We start from the raw sequence: 21278 nt of genomic DNA, 5'->3' as shown, positions 1-21278 counted from the left end.
ACAAGCAGATCAGGTAAATAAGTTACAGCGTTCGGTTAAAGTTATACTTACGTCCACCGTTAGTTATGATGTTGCGGTTTTAATATCGCTATAATTAGTTATTCAAATCGTTGTGGAATGTAAAGGTAATTTGTGCATTTACGATAAGAAAAAACATGTGTGTTCTACTTGATGATCGACTGGCAGCAGGGCCCAAATAAAGCCAACCCCAGGCCATCTTACACCACCTCGGCTGCACAACCCAGGACAATAAGGCATCACAATTCGCGCACCTCTGATACATTTGCGAAATGTTTACTCCATGGCGTTGTCACCTTTACGAGGACAGCTCACCCCCGGGCCACAGTGTCTGGGTCATCTTAATGCCGTTTTAATTCCAGGGTACTGTGGAAAATAACTCCTCCATCGCGATTCGTGGAGGAACCTCATCCCGCTCTTGCTCATCTTCTTGCGTCGGGGGGTGTTTGTTGGCGGACGGAGGAGTCGTGCTCGCCGCGTACGCACGGCTCAGCTAAGAATCGCAGTCCGCCTCGATGTAGGGGATGTCGCTGTAGCGTTGCTCAAGCTCTGCCCATTGGAGCACGGCACGGCTTACGATGTCCTTGGCTAGGCGTTCGGCAAAGTCCATCACGTACGGCTGGACCCCGGACTCCTCCCCGGCCCTGTATTGCTTCTTCATAGACAATATCTCCACGGGCTCGGGGTCTGCGGACTTGTCCGCTGTGGCCTTGGATTTTAAGCAGCCCATGATGGCTGGATCACAGTGAAGCCACCAGGGACCTCCTGCCGTGACACATTGAGCAGAAAACCCTAGAGGAGTGGGCACGGGAATGCATGGTGGCCTCAGTTTATTCTCATGCTCTGACCTGCAACGTGTGAAATTAATGAGGACACTCATGATAACAAGTATACATCGAGACAGTATTATAACAGTTAGGTTTATCAACTGTAGGTCATCTACGTGCAGTGAGTGAACAACGTATTGGGACAGGATGGTGTGACCACTACCTTGCCAGGCGGCCTTTCGCTCTCCATTTATGAATACGGTAACACGCCGGTTTACATTGGGGATGTCTTCCTGAAAGGTGTAACGAATATTTAAACGACGTAAATAAAAGCCATTTTGTTTCCTCCAAATCACCAAAATATTGTACATTATATGCTGTACTCTACAGTACAGTACATTTCTCTATGCGGCGACACACAGTACGGCAGTTCGTGTACGGGGTCGGTGGAGGCAAAGGCTGAGAAGCGATGGATACGAGAGGGGACGGACGATGCTGTCAGTGACCGAAGTGTGTGGTTGAGGCGACGCAAGTCAGCTAGTGGTATGAATAAGGTGACGACGTGCTTGTGAAACGACGTAACAGTGGGAGAGACGTAAATTGGGGTATTACTATGTCATGATCAGACCAGACAAGCTAATCCTACGATCTGTTCAGCGCAGGTTCAGGTTACACCGATTGACAGCGATGTGTATCATAGCCAGGAATGAAAACTTCTTTATCCGCTGTTATTAGTAGCACAGTGTGCAACAACAAGTTATGACACCACATCGAGTAGTAACGTGAACACGTAAGCGTCCATTGTTGTAGTCTGTCAGGGGACATTAACATCAAAACACGTGGCTCAAAATAACTTCAAAGATTGCGCCACGTATACAATCACGAACACCAAAAACAACAGCCACCCCTCAGAACAACCGCCTTGTGATTGCGTCCCGACTAATTTTCATTACCATGATGATGACCCTTATTCTCCTCATTATACAAAACGTTGTTCGTGAAGGACCATGCAAAATGATGTAGTTGATTACTGCTTGGCTCACACAGAGCCGTAATCAACTACCACAATGAGGATGACCGCAGTCTGGAATCATCATCATCATCATCCTCGCAAGTGTGTGGCCTGATCATCATGGGTGTTGCACCCAACAAGTGTGAATGATTGATTTGTTTTTAGCACAAGGTCAATGAACTGGCAATAGCATTGGCACGTGGCAACGCGAGAGAGAGAGCATTGGTGACTGTTTACTGTGCTGATGAGTCCTAATACAAACGAAACCCGGTCCACATTTGTCTCACTTGCCGCCCGGTCTGCCGGTCACGTTTGCTCCAAACTATTTTGATGACAATAGGACCACAATACAGTTATTCAGGAGCCGCCAATGGTTTATTGGCAACGGACAATGACCGAGTGTTATTTGTACACGTTTTTGTGTGTTTCTTGAAACAAGAGACACCAACAACGTGGCGATTATAACGTGTAAGCAAGCGAACTATGAAAGCTTTAATAAACACGCACAAGAGAAACAACGTGTTTGTCACAAGAGGTTAACTTACGGATGTGTACTAAAACCCGCCGTAAATGACCTTTCTGCAGTAAGTTACGACCTCCAAAGTTAACCAGTCATGACCGTTTATATATAAGATCAGTAGCTTTCTTAATTGATTTCCTGTACGCTCAAAATGCATTGAATGAAATACTATACTGTACTCTGCCTAGCCGAATAAACTGAAAATATGGGCTTATTATTACGTTTAAACCTTAGTACAGTGGAGGTATACACCCTCTACAATAATAACACTGGCGTTAATGATTGATTCGTGTTAATGATTGAAATCAACTAGACGTCTATGGAGACTTTTCATACCTCCCCGACATTTACAACGTTTCAATTCCCTTTCGCAGTAGCCTGTAATCACTTTGTGTGTTCAGCTTTACATTTATTATCTTATATTCCATGAATAATTGTATTTGCAGGTGGCGTTCGCTAGACACTGCGTATCTGTATTTAACTAAGGTGTATTCTATTCAATTTATAACGCATTACGTTGAGATTACAAAAAGTTAAAAGTGCAGCCCTGCAATGAACTTCTCACGCCACTGCTGGAGGAAAGCCCTCCCAAACACAAGGACTCCAGAGCTCCGTCTAGCTGGGTATTCGGTTTAATCTTCGTCCACGCTGGTCAGATGTCTCGGAAGAGGTGGGAATACCCACACTTTACCCCACCACACGCGGTACACCTGCCGATTGACTGTGGTGTATGAATGAAAAGTAGGAGGGATTTAAGAAACTTGCTCCATTGCTTCAACTGCCCTGCCCACAGGATGCAGCGTGCTAATCGTCACACGGCGGCATCAGCATCATGATCATTTGATTGTTATTACGTAATAATTCCCACCCCTCTTAGATGAAGGCCTCCACACAAATTGTCAAGTCAGTTTGACCATAGTTCACCACGCTGGTTCAATACGGATTGGTGGTGAATGGGTAGAAGGGTGCCTCGGACCGTTTTTTCTTTGAACTTAATTTTCCATTCGTGTTATCCGTGGTTGCGAATCAAACCACGGCGAGGCACCCCTTGCATTCGCAGAGATTGCTAATATTCCAGACTCACGAATTGCATTTAGATAGTGTAACCATAGGAATCGTAGTCTAAATGTGCAATTAAGATTTTGTTCACGTTAGTATTGTATCCCGATGAATGGCATCGAGATAGCGAAAGTGCGCTCGTGGACTGTGTTAAGATAGGGCAAGCGTTAGCTGTTGTGAGTTGGTGAGTCGGCATTGAATTCCACTCACCGTGCGGCGGGATGAACCACCCACGGCTCCTTGCAGCGGGACAGACACCCCGTCACACTCACACGGACACAACTCCGGACACACAGCCAGCCAAGACACACACAGCCAAGACACAAGACAGCCGGACCCAACTCACGGAAAAAGCTCGAAAGCCGCCGGATAGAGCGGCGATGTATACAGTCGGTTAGAAAGACAGACAGAACACCCAGTCAGACAACCCGATACTCAGTCAGACACACACACAGACAGACAGGCACCGAGTCAGACAACGCAGACACGCGGACAGATTGACACCCACAGCCAGCCAGACAGACACTCAGTCAAGCACGCAAACAGCAACAGAGCGAGGCGCGGGCAGATGGTCAGACACCCGCGGGTCTCCGTGCTTGCGTGGAGGAGTGGAGCCGGCGAGAATCCGGAGCGACGGAGGAGGTCTCATCAAACGGCGCGCGGAGAGAATCCGGCGCAATATCCGCCGCGTGCGAGCAGAGTCGGTGGTCGTCTGCCCCCACCACCACCCCCCACCACCCCCACCACCCCCCCGGGTTGGCCGTGGATGTCATTTATTTAGTTATTTTCCGCGTCCGGAGTGCGCGCGAGGTTCGCTTTTCGAGGCGTCCCAGTTTCGCGGAGCGCCGCCGTGGGGTTCGCTCTGCCAACTCCGCGACGCACGTGCGCGGGACGGGCTACGCGTACACGGCACGCACACGCCTCGCATGTCATACCATATCACATCACAGTACATGTCACACACGCACACGCCTCGCATGTCATCTACCATATCACATCATAGTACATGTCACACGCACACGCCTCGCATGTCATCTACCATATCACATCACAGTACATGTCACACACGCCTCGCATGTCATACCATATCACATCACAGTACATGTCACACACACCTCGCATGTCACATACCATACCACAGCATCACATCACAACACACATTTCACACACGTTACATATCATATACCACAGCATCACATCTAACACATCACTAAGACGAATATAAAGACACCCCGTATAGCCTTGACATACTGTTGGGGCAAGTGCTGAGCTCGTATGCCTTTATCTCCCCAGGGGCGATTCTTATACACCGCACCAGGTACTTATTTGAGGCTGAATCGATCTAGCGGAGGACCAGGACCGTTAGCGGAAATCGCTAACCGCTGCACTACCGCTCCCCACAGTACAACCGCACACACCACCCCATACAGCGTACAAGTCACACACCACCACATGCAACACACTACACAGCACGCATTTAACATTCAGAGCAAACACCCCACACACGAGACATCATACAGCTCACAAACCATTCCCCACATTACTCACCCAGCACATGATTGCATACCACACATCACCCCCCGTAACACTACATAGAGCACACCAGTCATCACACTTACACCTAACATTCAGCCACAGACAGGTAACTGCAGGCGTTCTCGCCTGTCAATCAAAATGCACTTATAACTCTTCACCTGCCACGCATGGCTAGTGACAATCCACGGCTACTCCCGAGTCTTAACTCTTCACTTGCCACCAAAGGTATTGCTGTTAACGCAATCAGTAGTTGACTACCGTAATCAATATTAACGATGCATTATTGTACTCCGTACAACCACTGCAGTTATCTGCTCTCAAATTTCCCTCACAGACTCCTCACTTGCCACCTCACCTGGATGGTCAACGCGAAAGCAATGGCTTTATCGACCAACTTAAAAAAAAATCCAACGCAGCCATAGTTTCATATTTTTTGTTACATTTGCAGTTGTCTTCTTTGCAAACTGCAGCAGCTTTCACGTGCAACAAAAAATCTGCACTGCACCGGATTTCACCCAGTTGGATGTTTGTATGTATGCATGGATGTTTGTATGTATGCAACATCAATCCAGCAGTGGATTGACAAAGGGAGCTGTAAATTATATTACATCGTTTCATGAAGTTAAAGCGGTCAGTGAACTTGACCAGGGTGTGTTTCGAGTCTGAAGCAATGCTGCGAGTCACTTATGCCCCCTGCCGTAAAAAATTAGGGCGAACACGATGGCAATTATTGAGTGGCCCGTAATGCACAGCACATTTTGCCTGCTTACTGTTGTGTGAAATATATTGTATCGTGCAGGAATACAAATTTATCTTGTAAACCATAAACAGAATAGTTTTGGGTTTATTTGGAAAACCATAAAACATTTTCACACAATGCCTAATTTAAGCGTGGTACAAAAAAATAATCGCTAAATATTTAGAAAACACAATTGTATGATAGTATGAATGCCCTTTACCTTGCAAAGCAGTTTGTATTTTTTGTTTTTACAAATTTGGCTATTATGTACCATTGTCAATAATAAAACTTCACACAGCCTAGAGGCCCCACACTTGAAAATCTCAATAAATAAGTAAAAAACACACCAAAATGTTAACAAAATAAATGTAACATTATAACCCGATTAAATTCTAATCATTGTTCAAATGCATGTTCATCATAATTACCGAATTACACTAATGCTCATTTACATAACCTGAACACTGCTGTAATATGCAACTTTGGAAAATGTATTCCTTAAATATTTTGTACGTGTTAATTGCATCAGTCATACATTCCACTTAACAAGTGCAGTTGCTTTTACTCTCTACAAAACGATGACACTTAAATTGGAGAAACTTTTACGGAAAAAAATTAAGAGAATCCAATAACCTAAAATGCGCTTCAGAGTGAGAACACACTGCGCTGGTCGAGGCAATGCACCTGCTGTCATCTTTGTTTAAATTCGCTCAGTCAATGAGAGCGACATACGCTTCGATCAAATAATTAGCGCTATTACCAAGACCCCAATGAAGCCCTCATGTATTGCTTATACGTAAGAAATAACGCCGTTAGAAACACATCCCCATATACAGTGAGGGGAAAAAAGTATTTGATCCCCTGCTGATTTTGTACGTCTGCCCACTGACAAAGAAATGATCAGTCTATAATTTTAATGGTAGGTTTATTTGAACAGTGAGAGACAGAATAACAAGAAAATCCAGAAAAACGCATGTCAAAAATGTTATAAATTGATTTGCATTTTAATGAGGGAAAGTATTTGACCCCCTCTCAATCAGAAAGATGTCTGGCTCCCAGGTGCCTTTTATACAGGTAACGAGCTGAGATTAGGAGCACACTCTTAAAGGGAGTGCTCCTAATCTCAGCTTGCTACCTGTATAAAAGACATCTGTCCACAGAAGCAATCAATCAATCAGATTCCAAACTCTCCACCATGGCCAAGACCAAAGAGCTCTCCAAGGATGTCAGGGACAAGATTGTAGACCTACACAAGGCTGGAATGGGCTACAAGACCATTGCCAAGCAGCTTGGTGAGAAGGTGACAACAGTTGGTGCGATTATTCGCAAATGGCAGAAACAGAAAAGAACTGTCAATCTCCCTCGGCCTGGGGCTCCATGCTAGATCTCACCTCGTGGAGTTGCAATGATCATGAGAACGGTGAGGAATCAGTCCAGAACTACACGGGAGGATCTTGTTAATGATCTCAAGGCAGCTGGGACCATAGTCACCAAGAAAACAATTGGTAACACACTACACTGTGAAGGACTGAAATCTTGCAGCGCCCGCAAGGTCCCCCTGCTCATGAAAGCACATATACATGCCCGTCCGAAGTTTGTCAATGAAAATCTGAATGATTCAGAGGACAACTGGGTGAAAGTGTTGTGGTCAGAAAAGACCAAAATGGAGCTATTTGGCATCAACTCAACTCGCCGTGTTTGGAGGAGGAGGAATGCTGCCTATGACCTCAAGAACACCATCCCCACCATCAAACATGGAGGTGGAAACATTATGCTTTGGGGGTGTTTTTCTGCTAAGGGGACAGGACAACTTCACCGCATCAAAGGGACGATGGACGGGGCCATGTACCGTTAAATCTTGGGTGAGAACCTCCTTCCCTCAGCCAGGGCATTGAAAATGGGTCGTGGATGGGTATTCCAGCATGACAATGACCCAAAACACATGGCCAAGGCAACAAAGGGATGGCTCAAGAAGAAGCACATTAAGGTCCTGGAGTGGCCTAGCCAGTCTCCAGACCTTAATCCCATAGAGAATCTGTGGAGGGAGCTGAAGGTTCGAGTTGCCAAACGTCAGCCTCGAAACCTTAATGACTTGGAGATCTGCAAAGAGGAGTGAGACAAAATCCCTCCTGAGATGTGTGCAAACCTGGTGGCCATCTACAAGAAACGTCTGACCTCTGTGATTGCCAACAAGGGTTTTGCCACCAAGTACTAAGTCATGTTTTGCAGAGGGGTCAAATACTTATTTCCCTCATTAAAATGCAAATCAATTTATAACATTGACATTTTTGTTGTTGTTATTCTGTCTCTTACTGTTCAAATAAACCTACCATTAAAATTATAGACTGATCATTTCTTTGTCAGTGGGCAAACGTTCAAAATCAGCAGGGGATCAAATACTTTTTTCCCTCACTGTATATACACAAAATGCCTAATTTATAACCATTTTAGCACTGTTTCAATTTGCACCCACTTCTCCAGGAACACATTTTGAGTGCTAAGAGAGGTCTGCCTCTTTTTAAGCATGTTTCATGACGAGGACGCTTGTTTTCCAATTCGCAACATGAATGTGTATTTTACATTGTACACGTACAACTGTCGGTAATTTGTCATCCATTCCAGCTGAGCAGAGTTTCAAGTTAATCAAGTCTAAGAAGCTTTGCAGCTTGACAGATTAGTTTCTTAAGTAGTCCTTACCATGTAATTGTGGTGACGTGACAGCACCCATACATGAGCATATGTGCCACGCCTGGTTGTTTAGCTATACAGCAGCCTTGCCTCCTGGAGTTGTGTATCTCTGCACTCAATCTGTGAGTCTCTGCACTCAATCCCTGTGCCTCTGCATTCAATCCGTGTGCGCTACGTGTCTAAAGTGGGGATGCTGGCGATCAGTGGGAAGAAGGGGTGTCCGTGAATGCAGTTGTTGCTTCCGTCCGGCAGGAAGCGCCTCATCCTGCACAGCTTCTCTTCCATGTCTTCCCGCACGAGATGCCGTGGCAATTGCCGCGCCATGCGCACTGCCTCACCCTGTTCAATCATTGTCATTAATCTTGTCAGTAGGAACAACAACAACAAATACTCAACCGTTACGGAATGCATACAATACAAATCCACTTTGGGCTGAGGGGTGTTTTGGTTTCAAGTTTATTTTGTTTCACCAGCTGATAATTCAAGAGACTGGGATAATCTCATTTGCAAGTGACCTGCAGCATCAGTCTGCCGGAAGGGACAACGATCAGTTAAATTTGCTGGTAAATTTGGATTTTTTACATCTGCACACAACGTCCTACTTTTGCGACTGACGAGAGGGATTTTTTCATGTCCACTGTGAAGCAGCCAGTGGATATTATTATTGTTACTACCATGGCTGTTACACTTGCAGTGGACTAAGTACGCACTGGAATGTGTACCTGGAGGTAGTTGACGAGCTTGAGAGGGCGGCAGTGCTCGACCTCAGTGGCATGCTTGTGCAGAATGGCATCGAGAACCTCGCCCAGGTCAGACACTCCGTAGTAAGGCAGGGATGTGGCCAAGCCCTCCAACTCCGCCTCCCACTCACCGCTCACCCCATCTATGCCAGATAGGGCAGGGGGAAGGTATGTTCAACCGAGGGACTCAATCACGCAGATGAAAACTGCTGATTTGGATACACATTATTTCATACAAACTACTGTATAAGCTCTACAAATGCTATGCAATCTGTAAATAACTGATGAGTCATATGTTTAGGTTCTCTATATTAATGTCCTTGACTGGAAAGCCGATTATCAAAAAATATGCAGGAGCGTAACTATCCTGGGGGCAGGGGATGCCTTGACCCCCTCTGGTGGCCAAAGTTATGAATTAGGGCCCCCTTGACAATAACCATGAGCGCCCCTACAGCGTTAAATGTTCGAGACCGTGAGCGTAATGATGTGATTAGGCAGGAGGAGCCACAATATATAATAGCCGAGGTGTGACTGTGCAGGATAATCAATTATTTGGGCCCTACCTGACCAATTACCCCACCCCTGAGATGCCAATGCAGTTATGCCACTGGATATATGGTAATCATTCTATACATTTTAATTAAAGTTTTGATCACCAATTAATTACATGATTATCACCACCACTAATATAAGCATTAGCATAGGGTCACAATAGGTATCTGACGCTCCCACTTGTCAAATGAGGAAAACAAAGGGCCAGTAAGTACAAGGTTTCATCGGATGCAGTGGGCAAATGCAATTGATGTGGCCTTGCACTCACTGTTCAAGATGCGCACGTGGAAGCCGTTGGCCAGCAGCCTCTGATCGGTGATGTAAAGGGAAGGGTCTGGTGGCCTCGTCTCACTTTGCAGGCTGGGCAGAAGTTCCAGGTACTGTGAACTACCAAGCAAACTGCATGCACATGGAATATTATTTAACTTATGGATCAAAGCTACATATAATACATCTGTTTAACAAGGTAACTCTGCTGTGGTGGTCCCTGTGCCATAAGTACCTCTGGTTGAGTGGGATGGGGATGCCAAGGTTCTCGATGGGCAGGACATGGTTCTGCAGAAGACGCCGATACAGCATGGCCTCCTCCAGACGAAAATGATTTATTGCCACCAGGGAGTTGCCAGCCTGGCCCAACCAAGCGCCACGTGAGCCCAGCGGCATTAGCAACTTCACTGGCTTTGGACCATCATCGGATTTCTGGAGATAAGAAAGAGGATCATTAACAAACTTTCTGGTAGTTATACCATTGAATGAATTAACACATACAAATATGAATTAACATTAAAGTAACATTAAATCTTAACTGTGCAGTGCTAAATACATAAATATAGGGAAATTCAGGAAAAAGTCACTTCAATTAAAACAAATGTCAGCTTAAACATTGTCTCCCTTAACAAAGGACTTAAATGTTTCAATGGGCTGTCCGCTCTCTGATTTTAATGAAAGTTATAATCTTTCACAGCCCAGTGTTTTTGGACGTAAAACTTGAAACTATATTTCAATATCGGTCAGCACATGGAATTCACAACAATATTCATACCTGTGACTGGCTGTACCCCCTGAGTAGCTGCAGCTTCTGCCTAATGGACGGCAAGGAGAAGGGCACCTCCCGAACGGAAGGCAGAACGGGAGCCTGGGCCACACTCTTAGGCGTCAGCAGCAGCTGATCCAGACGGGGCTGGTTGTCTGGAGGGGAGATGGCATTCATCTTGCGTTTGTGAACCCCATTCCTTGCTGCTGCTTTTGGAGTGCTCACTTGCCTGTTGTCACCATGCTGTTGATGATTCTTCGTGGAATGCACATTTGCAGCCATCTCCAGCTGTTTGTTGTAGTTTTCCAAGTCCTTGGTAGCCTTATCTTCATACCTGAACATTAAAGTTGTTAAAAACAAATATACTATATGCAGTAAATGCAGTGTCCATTACTAAACTGAAAATGTGTGTGTACTAGAAGTACTTAAATAATGTGAACACAAGGACAGGTATAATGTTTTTCTTGCATTGTTACAATTGGGATTGTTAGATCACCATTAAAACCTGCTAAAATGCTACGTCAACAAGCATTTCGTTTTTTAACCATTTAACAAGTCAAGAGTTTTGCGCCACTGTAGGGGTTTGCCTCTAATAACCAATAATCTTTCGGACGTCCACTATTTACGTTGCTCCTATTTGTTGTTTCCCGAAAACGTTGCCAACGAAAAGGGGAATGCAATTTGATTAAAAATGCATCGATTCACTACAAAGTTGATTTGAAAGAATTTAAAGAACGCAGTTGTTTGGGCAGCGTGCGCGACAATGCACCACGCCATCAGGCACTCAAGTCTCGGTGTGTACATCGCCATACTGTACATTGTACTCCCCTCTCTAAATCTCCAGCGCCATCTCTGGTGAGTACCCTGCATTAACTTACATTATACTTTCAAATGTTACATAATATATTTTTGTGAATATTTCTTCATTTCATTGCCTTCACAATTAGTTCTCATTCCTCCCGACTTCACCCTCGCTGCCCCGTGAGGCGATACAAAGATGTGTCCACAAGGGGGGGTAGCCACAACCTCCGACGCAGCTCGGGCGGCAGCTGCTCCCACTCGTCGAACAGCAGGACGCGCATCTCCTCGGGGCTCGCTCCCGGGTTCTCGGCCTGCAGGTTGGCACGTCGCTCTTTCAAGAAGATCTGCCTTGCCTCCTGCGGCTTGCGCACCGCACGGTTGCTCAGCAGGTCGTACGCCGTCGACTGTCCAACCTTCCCATCGAGAAACCCCGTCTTTTTTCTGGGGCTTTACACGAGACAAACAACATTGCTGTAATGGCGACTAGAAATGTAATATCCCTCTAGGTTATTCAAACCATGCAGGATGTTTGGTATTTTGTATTAAAAATAATTGCTTTTCTCAGCTTTTTCACAACTACAGAGGGAATATTGATTTCTGCATGGATACAATGAGCCAATCACGTTATCATCAATCATATCAATGACATATCCATACCTTTTATTGAAGCTGCTGCCACCAGTACTCGTGAAAATATTTCTCTCTCGTGAATCTGCAGATTGGAGGCCAGGGGTGTACACTTTCACGGGCTCCAGAGGACAGCCTGTAGAATCCTTGAGCCATGTGCCTCGACTCCAGCTGTCAGCGGTAAGCTCCGGAGGGGATTTTGCTATTCCCACTGGATTATCACAACTGCTTTCTCGTTCTGCAAATGTGTCCTTGGAGTTGGGCTGTTCATTTTCTATTCCCTCCAGCTCAGTCGCAAGATTGCCTACACTCTCAGAGAGTATCAAGCCAAATTCATTTGTATTAACAATGGGGCAGTCATGCCCAAGTCCACTCACTGAGGATTCATTTGGCTCTTTACTCGTATAAAGGCAGTCACCTAAAAAGTCATCAAGCTTATCAAGTTCTTGATTTTCACCAACAAATGCATGAACACTTGTATTTTTGGAAATGGTGATGCTTTTTGTTTCAGTATTCTCACCCTTACTTCGATGAGACAAAGAGGTTGGTAATGTTGTTGTCATGTCATCTTTGGGGTCATCTGTCTTATTGTTATTTTCACAACTTATGCCTATAGAGGATACGGAAGCCATTCCTTCAACTTGTTCTTCATTTTGAACAATGAGAGGCCCATACACCTGCAGCAACATTTCATCCAGCTCAGCAAGGATAGCCTCCTGAAAAGCATACAACCATGAAGTCAATAACCTGATGGATAATACAAAACCTAAACAATTATCAATGTTTTGATTTAAAGCTTTCGTGACTGCAGGGATTCACATTCTTGGTTCTTTCGGTAAAGTCACGTAGAAGGGAAACAATAAAATACAAATATAAAACGATAAAATTCTCACGACGTTTCAACTCCAACATAAGCAATCATCATCAGGTGTGAAAACCACAGCAAGAAAATTTGAAAAAAAGTGGCGTTTTTTTAACGTTAGCACCACGGAGAGCGATCTGGCAGTTATTCAGATGGACGAGTCCATCTATGTTCGGAAGAGAGGAGGGGGGTGACGAAAATAATGGATGCGGTCTGGCTTAGCAATCATTGGAAGGATTTGATAAACCATTTCGGGTCTTAATTGGTTGTTCACGCTTACGGTGGCTTTCAGACCGCATCCATTATTTTCGTCTCCCCCCTCCTCTTTTCCGAACATAGATGGACCCGTCCATCTGAATAACTGACATTGCTCTCCGTGGTGCTAACGTAAAAAAACGCCACTTTTTTTCAAAATTTCTTGCTTGTGTTGCAGTCGAAACGTCGTGAGAATTTTATTGTTTAATATTTTATTGTTTCCCTTCTACGTGACTTTACCGAAAGAACCAAGAATATAATTATCAATGTATTGAATAATTGCATGCAAATGCCCTTTCAGAAATATTATGAATGTACCATAATCATTGTAGATCAAATATGTGTCAGAGCATATTTGTCAAACAGCCACCACTATAGAGAGAATTACATTTGCAAAATATAAGTTCATATTATTGCAATGTATCACATCAATCATTAATTCTGGTATGACATGGTCAATGTGAAGCAATCCAGGGAGTTGTGCAGCATAAGCTGAATCCATGAAATAAACAGGTTGAAATTCATGGCAAGCCTAAGTGACAATCCTGTGGACCTCACCTTGTTGTGCAACATAACTTGCATCTTGTCTGGAGTCAGGTTGACATCTATGGTATTCGCGGGAATGCTCAGGCTCAGGAAAAAGACAGGGTAGTGGGTGTGTGTGGAGCTGCTGGGTGACGTGTTCCTGTAATACTGCCGCACTAACTGCACACAGCAGAGGGGAAGGATGAAACGCACCTACATGAAGCTCAAAAATGACTGCTCACCATAGTCAACCATAGTTACTGCAGTGTTGTATTTATAAATGACTCAATGTGTAGTGGTTTTATATATATGTGAAAACTTAATCACCTTGAGTAGGTCTTTGTAGTGCACAGGACGACCATTAATGGCGAGGAGACATCGGTCACTGCTGGTGCTGCTTGTGATTCCAGGATCAGCGCCAGGTTTTGGCACAAATCCACTAATACTCAGCTGTCACACACAAGTGCACACATTTGTTAACACATTCTGAGTTATTGTATTTGCTCCATACTATCACATTGCATTTGCTGAATTCATCTTTGAGTGTTAGTTTGCAAATGCGCCAATGCTGTTACGCTCTGCAGTGGGACCTGCATGGTGGACGCTTGGTGCTGCACGGGTATCATGCTGCCCATCACAGTGGTGCCCAGGCACCGCAGCAGAGCAGTGCGCTGATCCGCCACGCGCGGCTTCTGCCACACCACAGCCTGCAGCAGGCATCGCCACATGTCAGATGTGGCGAAAATGACAACGAAGTGCACAGTGCAAGGCCTGCCTCCAGCAAACACCATGACCATTTTTTTCTATTTTATGTAATCGACCTATTAATTTGCTCACACTTATTGGAATGTTTGACCGGGCGTGCAATGTCAAGCGATAAATAGGTGGAAAAACAGCAATGTCTTAATCTGTAAAAAAAAACAGAACAATGACGCAACATGCCTTGTTGTGAGCGAGGGAGAATCTGATGTCTGGGTGAATGACTCCATATGCGACCAAGAGGTCCTCAATCTTCTTCAACTCTTCTTTGCACTTCTTGGCCGTTGAGTAAAACTGCTTCCGTACAGGTAGGTTCTTGAACAATTTCGTGATGCACACTGTCGTACCTACGGACATTTTTAATATATAATTGTAAAACGTGAGCTATACAGAACAATGCATTGCTTATCCCAGTATGTATGTAAAGCGTATATGCAAAGAGCATCACCTTTTCCTAAGTGAGAAGGTTTCCTTGACGTAACATGGCCTTGAGAATCCAAGCTGTATATCATGCTGACCTCATCTTCTGCTGTACAGGTTGTGATGGACACCTACAAAGCATTATCAGTTGCACTCATAAAACATATATCTGTATAGATAGAATGAAGTGTGCAGCGAGAGCTGTCTATTCAGCATTAATACATGACACCATGTCAGATTACAAATTTTACAGATTTTACATTCTACCTCAGTGACGACAGAAATCATTTGTTATTTAATTCACATGACCCAATGTCTTCCACTGCCTGGCTTGAATACTGCCAAATATAAACACCACCGACTGAGCAAATCTAAGTTGTTCCTAAATATGGTCATAAATTACGTCTGACACAAGTGTAAAAAACTCTTTAAAATAATACTCACATTCTGATCAATGAACATGAAGTACATGTGGCTAGTTTTCAGGAAAGAGCGCAAGGCAGCCGCATATGAAGAGACAAACCTCGGCAACAGCGCAGATGGAGCCCAGGCCCTCCCCTCGGAAACCATACGTAGCGATATCCTCAAGGTCCTCGTGGCTGCTGATCTTGGAGGTGTAGTGACGCACAGCCATGAATTGTGTATCTTCACTTCTCACGCCATCTCCATTGTCTCGTACCTCGATTTTATCAAACCCATAATTTTCCTGGAGAGATGGGCACAACACTCCAACATCAACTCCTTTGTTAAATGTCACCCATACTCAAATCACTTGAAAATGCATGTCTCTATTTGTGGCCCTGAGCCAGTGGTTAAAATTCCACATTCTTATGGTAGGGAACCAGTTTCTCCATAAAACAGCTGACTTGTGAGAAAATACTTCATTGAGATTTAAAGTAAATATTACACCATTCATCCAGGTCTCCCTAATGAAAGGAACATTTTTATCAGCTGTAACCTAGTTAGGTTCACTATCTTTAAAGGCAAATGCAATGCTTTTAAGTAATGTATAAAGTTTGGAAACTTGTCGGCAGATTAACTTGTATAAACCATCCACAATGATCCCAACGACAGCTGACTGTGAAAAGTGAGTTGGTACAAATTGCTATCTTTGACATCAACCACAACTTCCTTTTGGTAAAGCTTTCCAGTCTTTGGAGTTTCTAGCAGAATACACACTTGAATATGACCATATTTTCTCAACATACCTTATAGGCTTTTTTGTTTAAAGAATATAATGGATAGCGTACCACAAGACTGAGTTCCAGGCCCTTTCCTCAGCATTTTCCCAATAGAAAGCACTATGGAATGGTTCCTTGTTATAAAAAAAAAGCTGTAACATAAATGTTACTTCTATTCTATGCCACCATTTGCAGTCCACCAATGGATGATGGCCTCCAACATGTTTTTTTTTACCATACTTGTCAGTGTAGGGTAGAGAAGGGTAGTTGGGCCGGACTGGTTCTGATATCACTTGCCACTGATGTTTTCAGCGGTTGGGAATAAAACTCAAGTAACCGGGTTCATAAGGCAACGCTCAAAACACTTAATCACCGTCCCACCCCAGACGTTATATACATTTTTTTAACTGTTCAGTTATCATTTTGATTTAAAGCTTTCGTGACTGCAGTAATTCATATTCTTAGCTCTTTCGGTAAAGTCACGTTGAAGGGAAACAATAAAATAATATAATATATAAAACAATTAAAATTCTCACGACGTTTCGACCATAACACAAACGGTCATCATCAGGTGTGAAAACCAACGTCAAGAAACATTTGAAAGAAGTGGCGGTCCGCATTTATTTATTTATTTTAATCCATGATCTGGTTCTGTCTGTAAAATATGTGATTCCGGACATACAGTACCCTGGCGTCAACAAACTAACTTGCCTCTGTGGTAGTGGTTACATTGGAGAAACCAAACGCCATGTCTCGGACCGCATTCGTGAACACAAAGCAGACCTTAAACACGGTAGGACCAACACCTCGGCCGCGGCAGATCATTGTTATAATTCAGTAGGCTCACATGACATTGACTTCTCCAAGACAGAGGTTCTTTGTAAGCCATCTGGCTACCATGAGAGATTCATTCATGAGGCTATCCACATATACAAGCACAGAGACAATTTCAACCGAGAAGATGGATTCTGGCTTAGCAATCATTGGAAGGATTTGATTAACCATTTCAGGTCTTAATTGATTGTTCACGCTTACGGTGGCTTTCAGACAGCATACATTAATTTTTCGTCCCCCCCCTCCTCTTTTCAGAACATAGATGGATTCGTCCTTCTAAACAAACTGTCAAATCGCTGCCCGTGGTGCAAACGGTTTTTAAAAATAAATACACCGTTTAAAAATAAATCAATGCAAACCACCACTTCTTTCAAATGTTTTTTGCCGTTGGTTTTCACACCTGATGATGACCGTTTATGTTATGGTCGAAACGTCGTGAGAATTTTAATTGTTTTATATATTATATTATTTTATTGTTTCCCTTCAACGTGATTTTACCGAAAGAGCTAAGAATATGTTCAGTTATCAGTGAAGCAGTCCTGGCCTAGGCTGGGTGTCACGGACCAGCTTGATCTCCACGCTGGTGGCGTGGGCATCCAGCGAGTTCTCCAGCAGCTCCTTGACGACGCTCCACACCGAGGAGGCGACCTGCGCACTCGACAGCAGCCGCACCGTCTCCGCTGACAGCTGCTTCATCACAATCTGGTCGGGAGGAAGTGGCCGCGAGAGACCACATGGGGCAAAGGGAAGAGGTTCATCGTATCGCATTGTTTACGCCAATGGGTATGCTCATTAAGTGACAATGATTTTAGCATGTCGCTTGAACACTTTAGTAAAACGTGATTTGGTGATACTGCATTGGCATTGATGCAAAAGCACCAACAAAAGCTCACATTTTTCAATAACATTACCCTAAAACGAAACATAAAACAGATGGCGTTTTTGGAAATGGCAAAACGACTTTAGCAAAAAAAAAGTGACAACTGTCCCCTTGCAAATGTGCAGAAAGAGTCTCTGGTACTCCTATCCCCACAGATTTGTATCCAATCACAGATCAGATTATCAGATGGTGACATATTTTGGGCCACTGCTATAGTTTTAGTGGAGGGTTAAGTGGTTATTGATGTGGTTAGGAACACGATACAAGATTATATAAGACTTTCTCTTGCCACAACTGTGGGAGGGTGGGTCTAGGCATTGCAATTGGACCAATGCGTCCAATAAAACTCAAGTAACGTTCAAGTCATGTAGAAATAAATAAAATCACAATAGAATACGTTTCCATTGCAACACAAGCAACCGTCATCAGGTACAAATTAATGAGAAAACATAGTAAACTTGGAAATATAATGCAATACAACTCAGAAGCATAATATATCTCATAGGTAGTGATTCAAGTTGCAGTTTATTGGCAATAGCATTCCAGACCCTGGGGGCATCAATAGCAAAGGCCCTTCCTCCAGTTTTTGTACGGCAATCGGGAACGTGAAGCTGGTAAATGAGAGACAGGCTTCTGACCAGCGTTAGACCAGACAACGCCAAAAGGCGAACAAGTATGAAGGCGATGCAAATATCAACGCATTAATAGGCTTGTTTACACAAGAAGCATCCTTACAAAATTATTTTTCTGTTAACATGCATATCACAGCCACGACACATTCAACACGCGCGGTGGACCCGTTACACACAGCACCCAGCCCCGAGTTGATATGCTCGTACGGCAACTCACAGCAACCCGGAGCAACTCGCGGCAACACAACACCACGAGCAGCAACCCGGAGCAACACAACACCACGAGCAGCTTGTGTTGCAGGGCCGCGTCTTCAAGGGAGTGTTACCACCGCGAGCCGAGGCCGCTCGAGGCCGAGCACCGCGTACTTCTCGGCCACTTAGGCGACTCTTGGCTATAATAAAGAGCGCGGTTGTGCCAACGCGAAGGCAATTACAGAGAGAAGGCCCACGGTAGATCGACTGTTGGCCGTGCGACCCAAGCTATACGAGCAATCCAGCGCAAGCCCAAGCTCCTTCGCCAAACAGTATCCAAACTACACGAACTCTCCCGAAGGCCTCTCGTCGTGGCTCGCAGCCCTCGACATCGGCAACTTGGCTGCTGAAGCGTAGTGCCCACGACACGCAAGAAAGCGAGCAGAAGGCGACAGGGGAGCTGCGGTGTTTACATCGCGCACACGGCGGCGGTACCCGGGGTTGTCGCGACTGCGGTTCGTCACCACTTTGGTTGGCGCGCGCGCGCGCGAACAACACGTGGGGGAAGCTGACGTCATCACGTCAAGCTAGGCCGGGGGGACGTTTCGCTTCTGGGGGACGTCATCACGTAAAGCCTGGCCAGGGACGTTTCGCTGCTAGTGACGTCATCACGTAAAGCCAGGCCAGGGGGACGTTTCGCTTCTGGGGGACGTCATCACGTTAAGCCAGGTCAGGGGACGTTTCGCTTGTTTGACGTCATCACGTCAAGCCAGGCCAGGCCGTTCGCTGCTGATGACGTCATCACGTCAAGCCAGGCCAGGGACGTTTCGCTGCTGGGGGCGTCATCACGTCAAGCCAGGCCAGGGACGTTTCGCTGCTGGGGGCGTCATCACGTCAAGCCAGGCCGGGGTCAACGTAACGACGTTAGGTTTTTTTATGACGTCAAAATCCGGTTGAGGGACGTTTCTTTGCAAATGGCATCGCCGCGTCCACGCGTTTTAGCGAATCCCCTCGCGCCTTCCATGTATTATTTGTATATATTTTTCCGTGGCTTGCTTACCTTGTCTCTACCTTACTCTTGTATCCTCGATTGTACTTTTTTGTTGATGTAACTTGCTGACCCGCCCTTACTCGGACATCCGTAAGAAAGAGCTTTTTAGCTCATCGGATTTTTCCAGGAAAATGTTATTCAAATTTTGCTGATGACATCATCACGTTAGCCGGTTACGTAATGACGTTAGCACAGCAGTACGTTCGCTGGATCGCGTCATCACGTTGCGCAATTTGCCGATGACATGACGTTAGAAGCGTGCGGAACGTTCCACCTCTGAGGGGGGGGGGTCATCAGGTTGGTGTCAGCGAATGTCTCGGTCTTATTTTTAAACGGCGTATATAAATGTATGCAAACCGACACACCTGAAGACGACCGTTTGTGTTATGGTCGAAACGTTGTGAGAATTTGTATTGTTTTATATATATTTTATTATTTTGTTGTTTCCCTTCAACGTGACTTTACCGAAAGAACTAAGGATATGCATTACTGCAGTCACGAAAGCTTTAAATCAAAATTCGTCTGCGTTGTTATAAATGGCGTCACGACGTTAATCAGAAAACAAACGCCTGTGACGCATGACGTCACTACGCGACCAACCCCCGCCCCCCGCACAAACACTCGTCATCTCTTGATTTATAGCTTTCGTGATTGCCGGGATTCATATTCTTCAGGCGATGATTGCTTGTGTTGCAGTCGAAACGTCGTGAGCATTTTATTGTTTTATAATCTTATTATTTTATTGTTTCCCTTCTACGTGACTTTACCGAAAGAACCAAGAAGATGAATCCCTGCAGTCACGAAAGCTTTAAATCGAAACCAAGAATATACATATACAAACACAGAGACAATTTCAACCGAGAAGATGGATTCGGGCTTAGCAATCATTGGAAGGATTTGATAAACCATTTCGGGTCTTAATTGATTGTTTACGCTTACGGTGGCTTTCAGACCGCATCCATTATTTTCGTCTCCCCCCTCCTCTTTTCCGAACAATGATGGACTCGTCCATCTGAACAAACTGCCAAATCGCTCTTCGTGGTGCTAACGTTAAAAAAACGATTAAAAAAATGTTTTGCTGTGGTTTTCACACCTGATGATGATTGCTTGTGTTGCAGTCGAAACGTCGTGAGAATTTTATTGTTTTGTATTTTTATTACTTATTGTTTCCCTTCTATGTGAGTTTACCGAAAGAACCAAGAATATGAATAAGGATATACTCAGTTTAACATGTAGGCTTTCGCGACCAATATTATTCATAATAAAGGTTTTTGGGTTAGATCGCGTTTATTTACGACACATTTATAAATAAACGCGATCTAACCCAAAAACCTTTATTATGAAGAATATACTCGTCATCTCGTTTCTGCCGATGTCACTTTGTTACGTGGCTACGTCATTACGTCGCACGTGATGACGGATCCAGCGTAACGTACGGCTGTGTTTTTACATCATTACGTAAAAGGCTAACGTGCTGATGTCGTCAGTAGAATTATAAAAAAAAATTTCCCTGGAAAAATCCGATGAGCTAAAAGCCACTACGTCGCACGTACATCCAAAAACGTCATTTCGTCGTGCCCGTGACGTCACGACGC

General features: G+C 44.6%; 1 protein-coding gene across 7 annotated transcripts; it reads right to left on the bottom strand.

Annotated features, from left to right (window-relative positions):
- Positions 1-5738: 5738 nt before the first annotated feature.
- On the bottom strand, positions 5739-19237 carry PMS1 (PMS1 homolog 1, mismatch repair system component). Of its 7 annotated transcripts, none has more exons than XM_032946281.2 (16): positions 19106-19236; positions 17493-17630; positions 15437-15619; positions 14942-15044; positions 14677-14840; positions 14325-14441; positions 14062-14184; positions 13768-13914; positions 12613-12808; positions 12123-12396; positions 11691-11912; positions 10674-10998; positions 10134-10330; positions 9900-10030; positions 9062-9222; positions 5739-8678 (listed from the first exon to the last, which is right to left on the bottom strand). In XM_032946281.2, exons 1-16 carry the CDS (start codon positions 19208-19210, stop codon positions 8511-8513), a joined length of 2754 nt encoding a protein of 917 aa, XP_032802172.2. In that variant the 5' UTR covers positions 19211-19236; the 3' UTR covers positions 5739-8510. The 7 variants fall into 7 exon arrangements, with proteins under 7 accessions (XP_032802172.2, XP_075912392.1, XP_032802164.2 ...); XM_076056277.1 differs by having other exon boundaries at positions 12619-12808; XM_032946273.2 differs by having other exon boundaries at positions 12123-12808.
- Positions 19238-21278: the final 2041 nt, after the last annotated feature.

The sequence above is a fragment of the Petromyzon marinus genome, chromosome 4 (genome assembly GCF_048934315.1).
Source record: "Petromyzon marinus isolate PM22_M1 ecotype Great Lakes invasive population chromosome 4, UKy_Petmar_22M1.pri1.0, whole genome shotgun sequence".
Lineage (NCBI taxonomy): Eukaryota > Metazoa > Chordata > Hyperoartia > Petromyzontiformes > Petromyzontidae > Petromyzon > Petromyzon marinus.
Note: the sequence above shows the minus strand (reverse complement) of the source record. Positions and strands in the feature narration are given on the sequence as shown.

Coding starts and splice junctions, on each gene's coding strand:
- PMS1 (XM_032946273.2), bottom strand. CDS start 19,210: ATGACGTCAGCTTCCCCCACGTGTTGTTCGCGCGCGCGCGCGCCAACC. Junction 15,045..15,436: donor CCATCTGCGCTGTTGCCGAG/GTTTGTCTCTTC, acceptor AATGCTTTGTAG/GTGTCCATCACAACCTGTAC. Junction 14,185..14,324: donor ACCAAGCGTCCACCATGCAG/GTCCCACTGCAG, acceptor TGTGTGTGACAG/CTGAGTATTAGTGGATTTGT.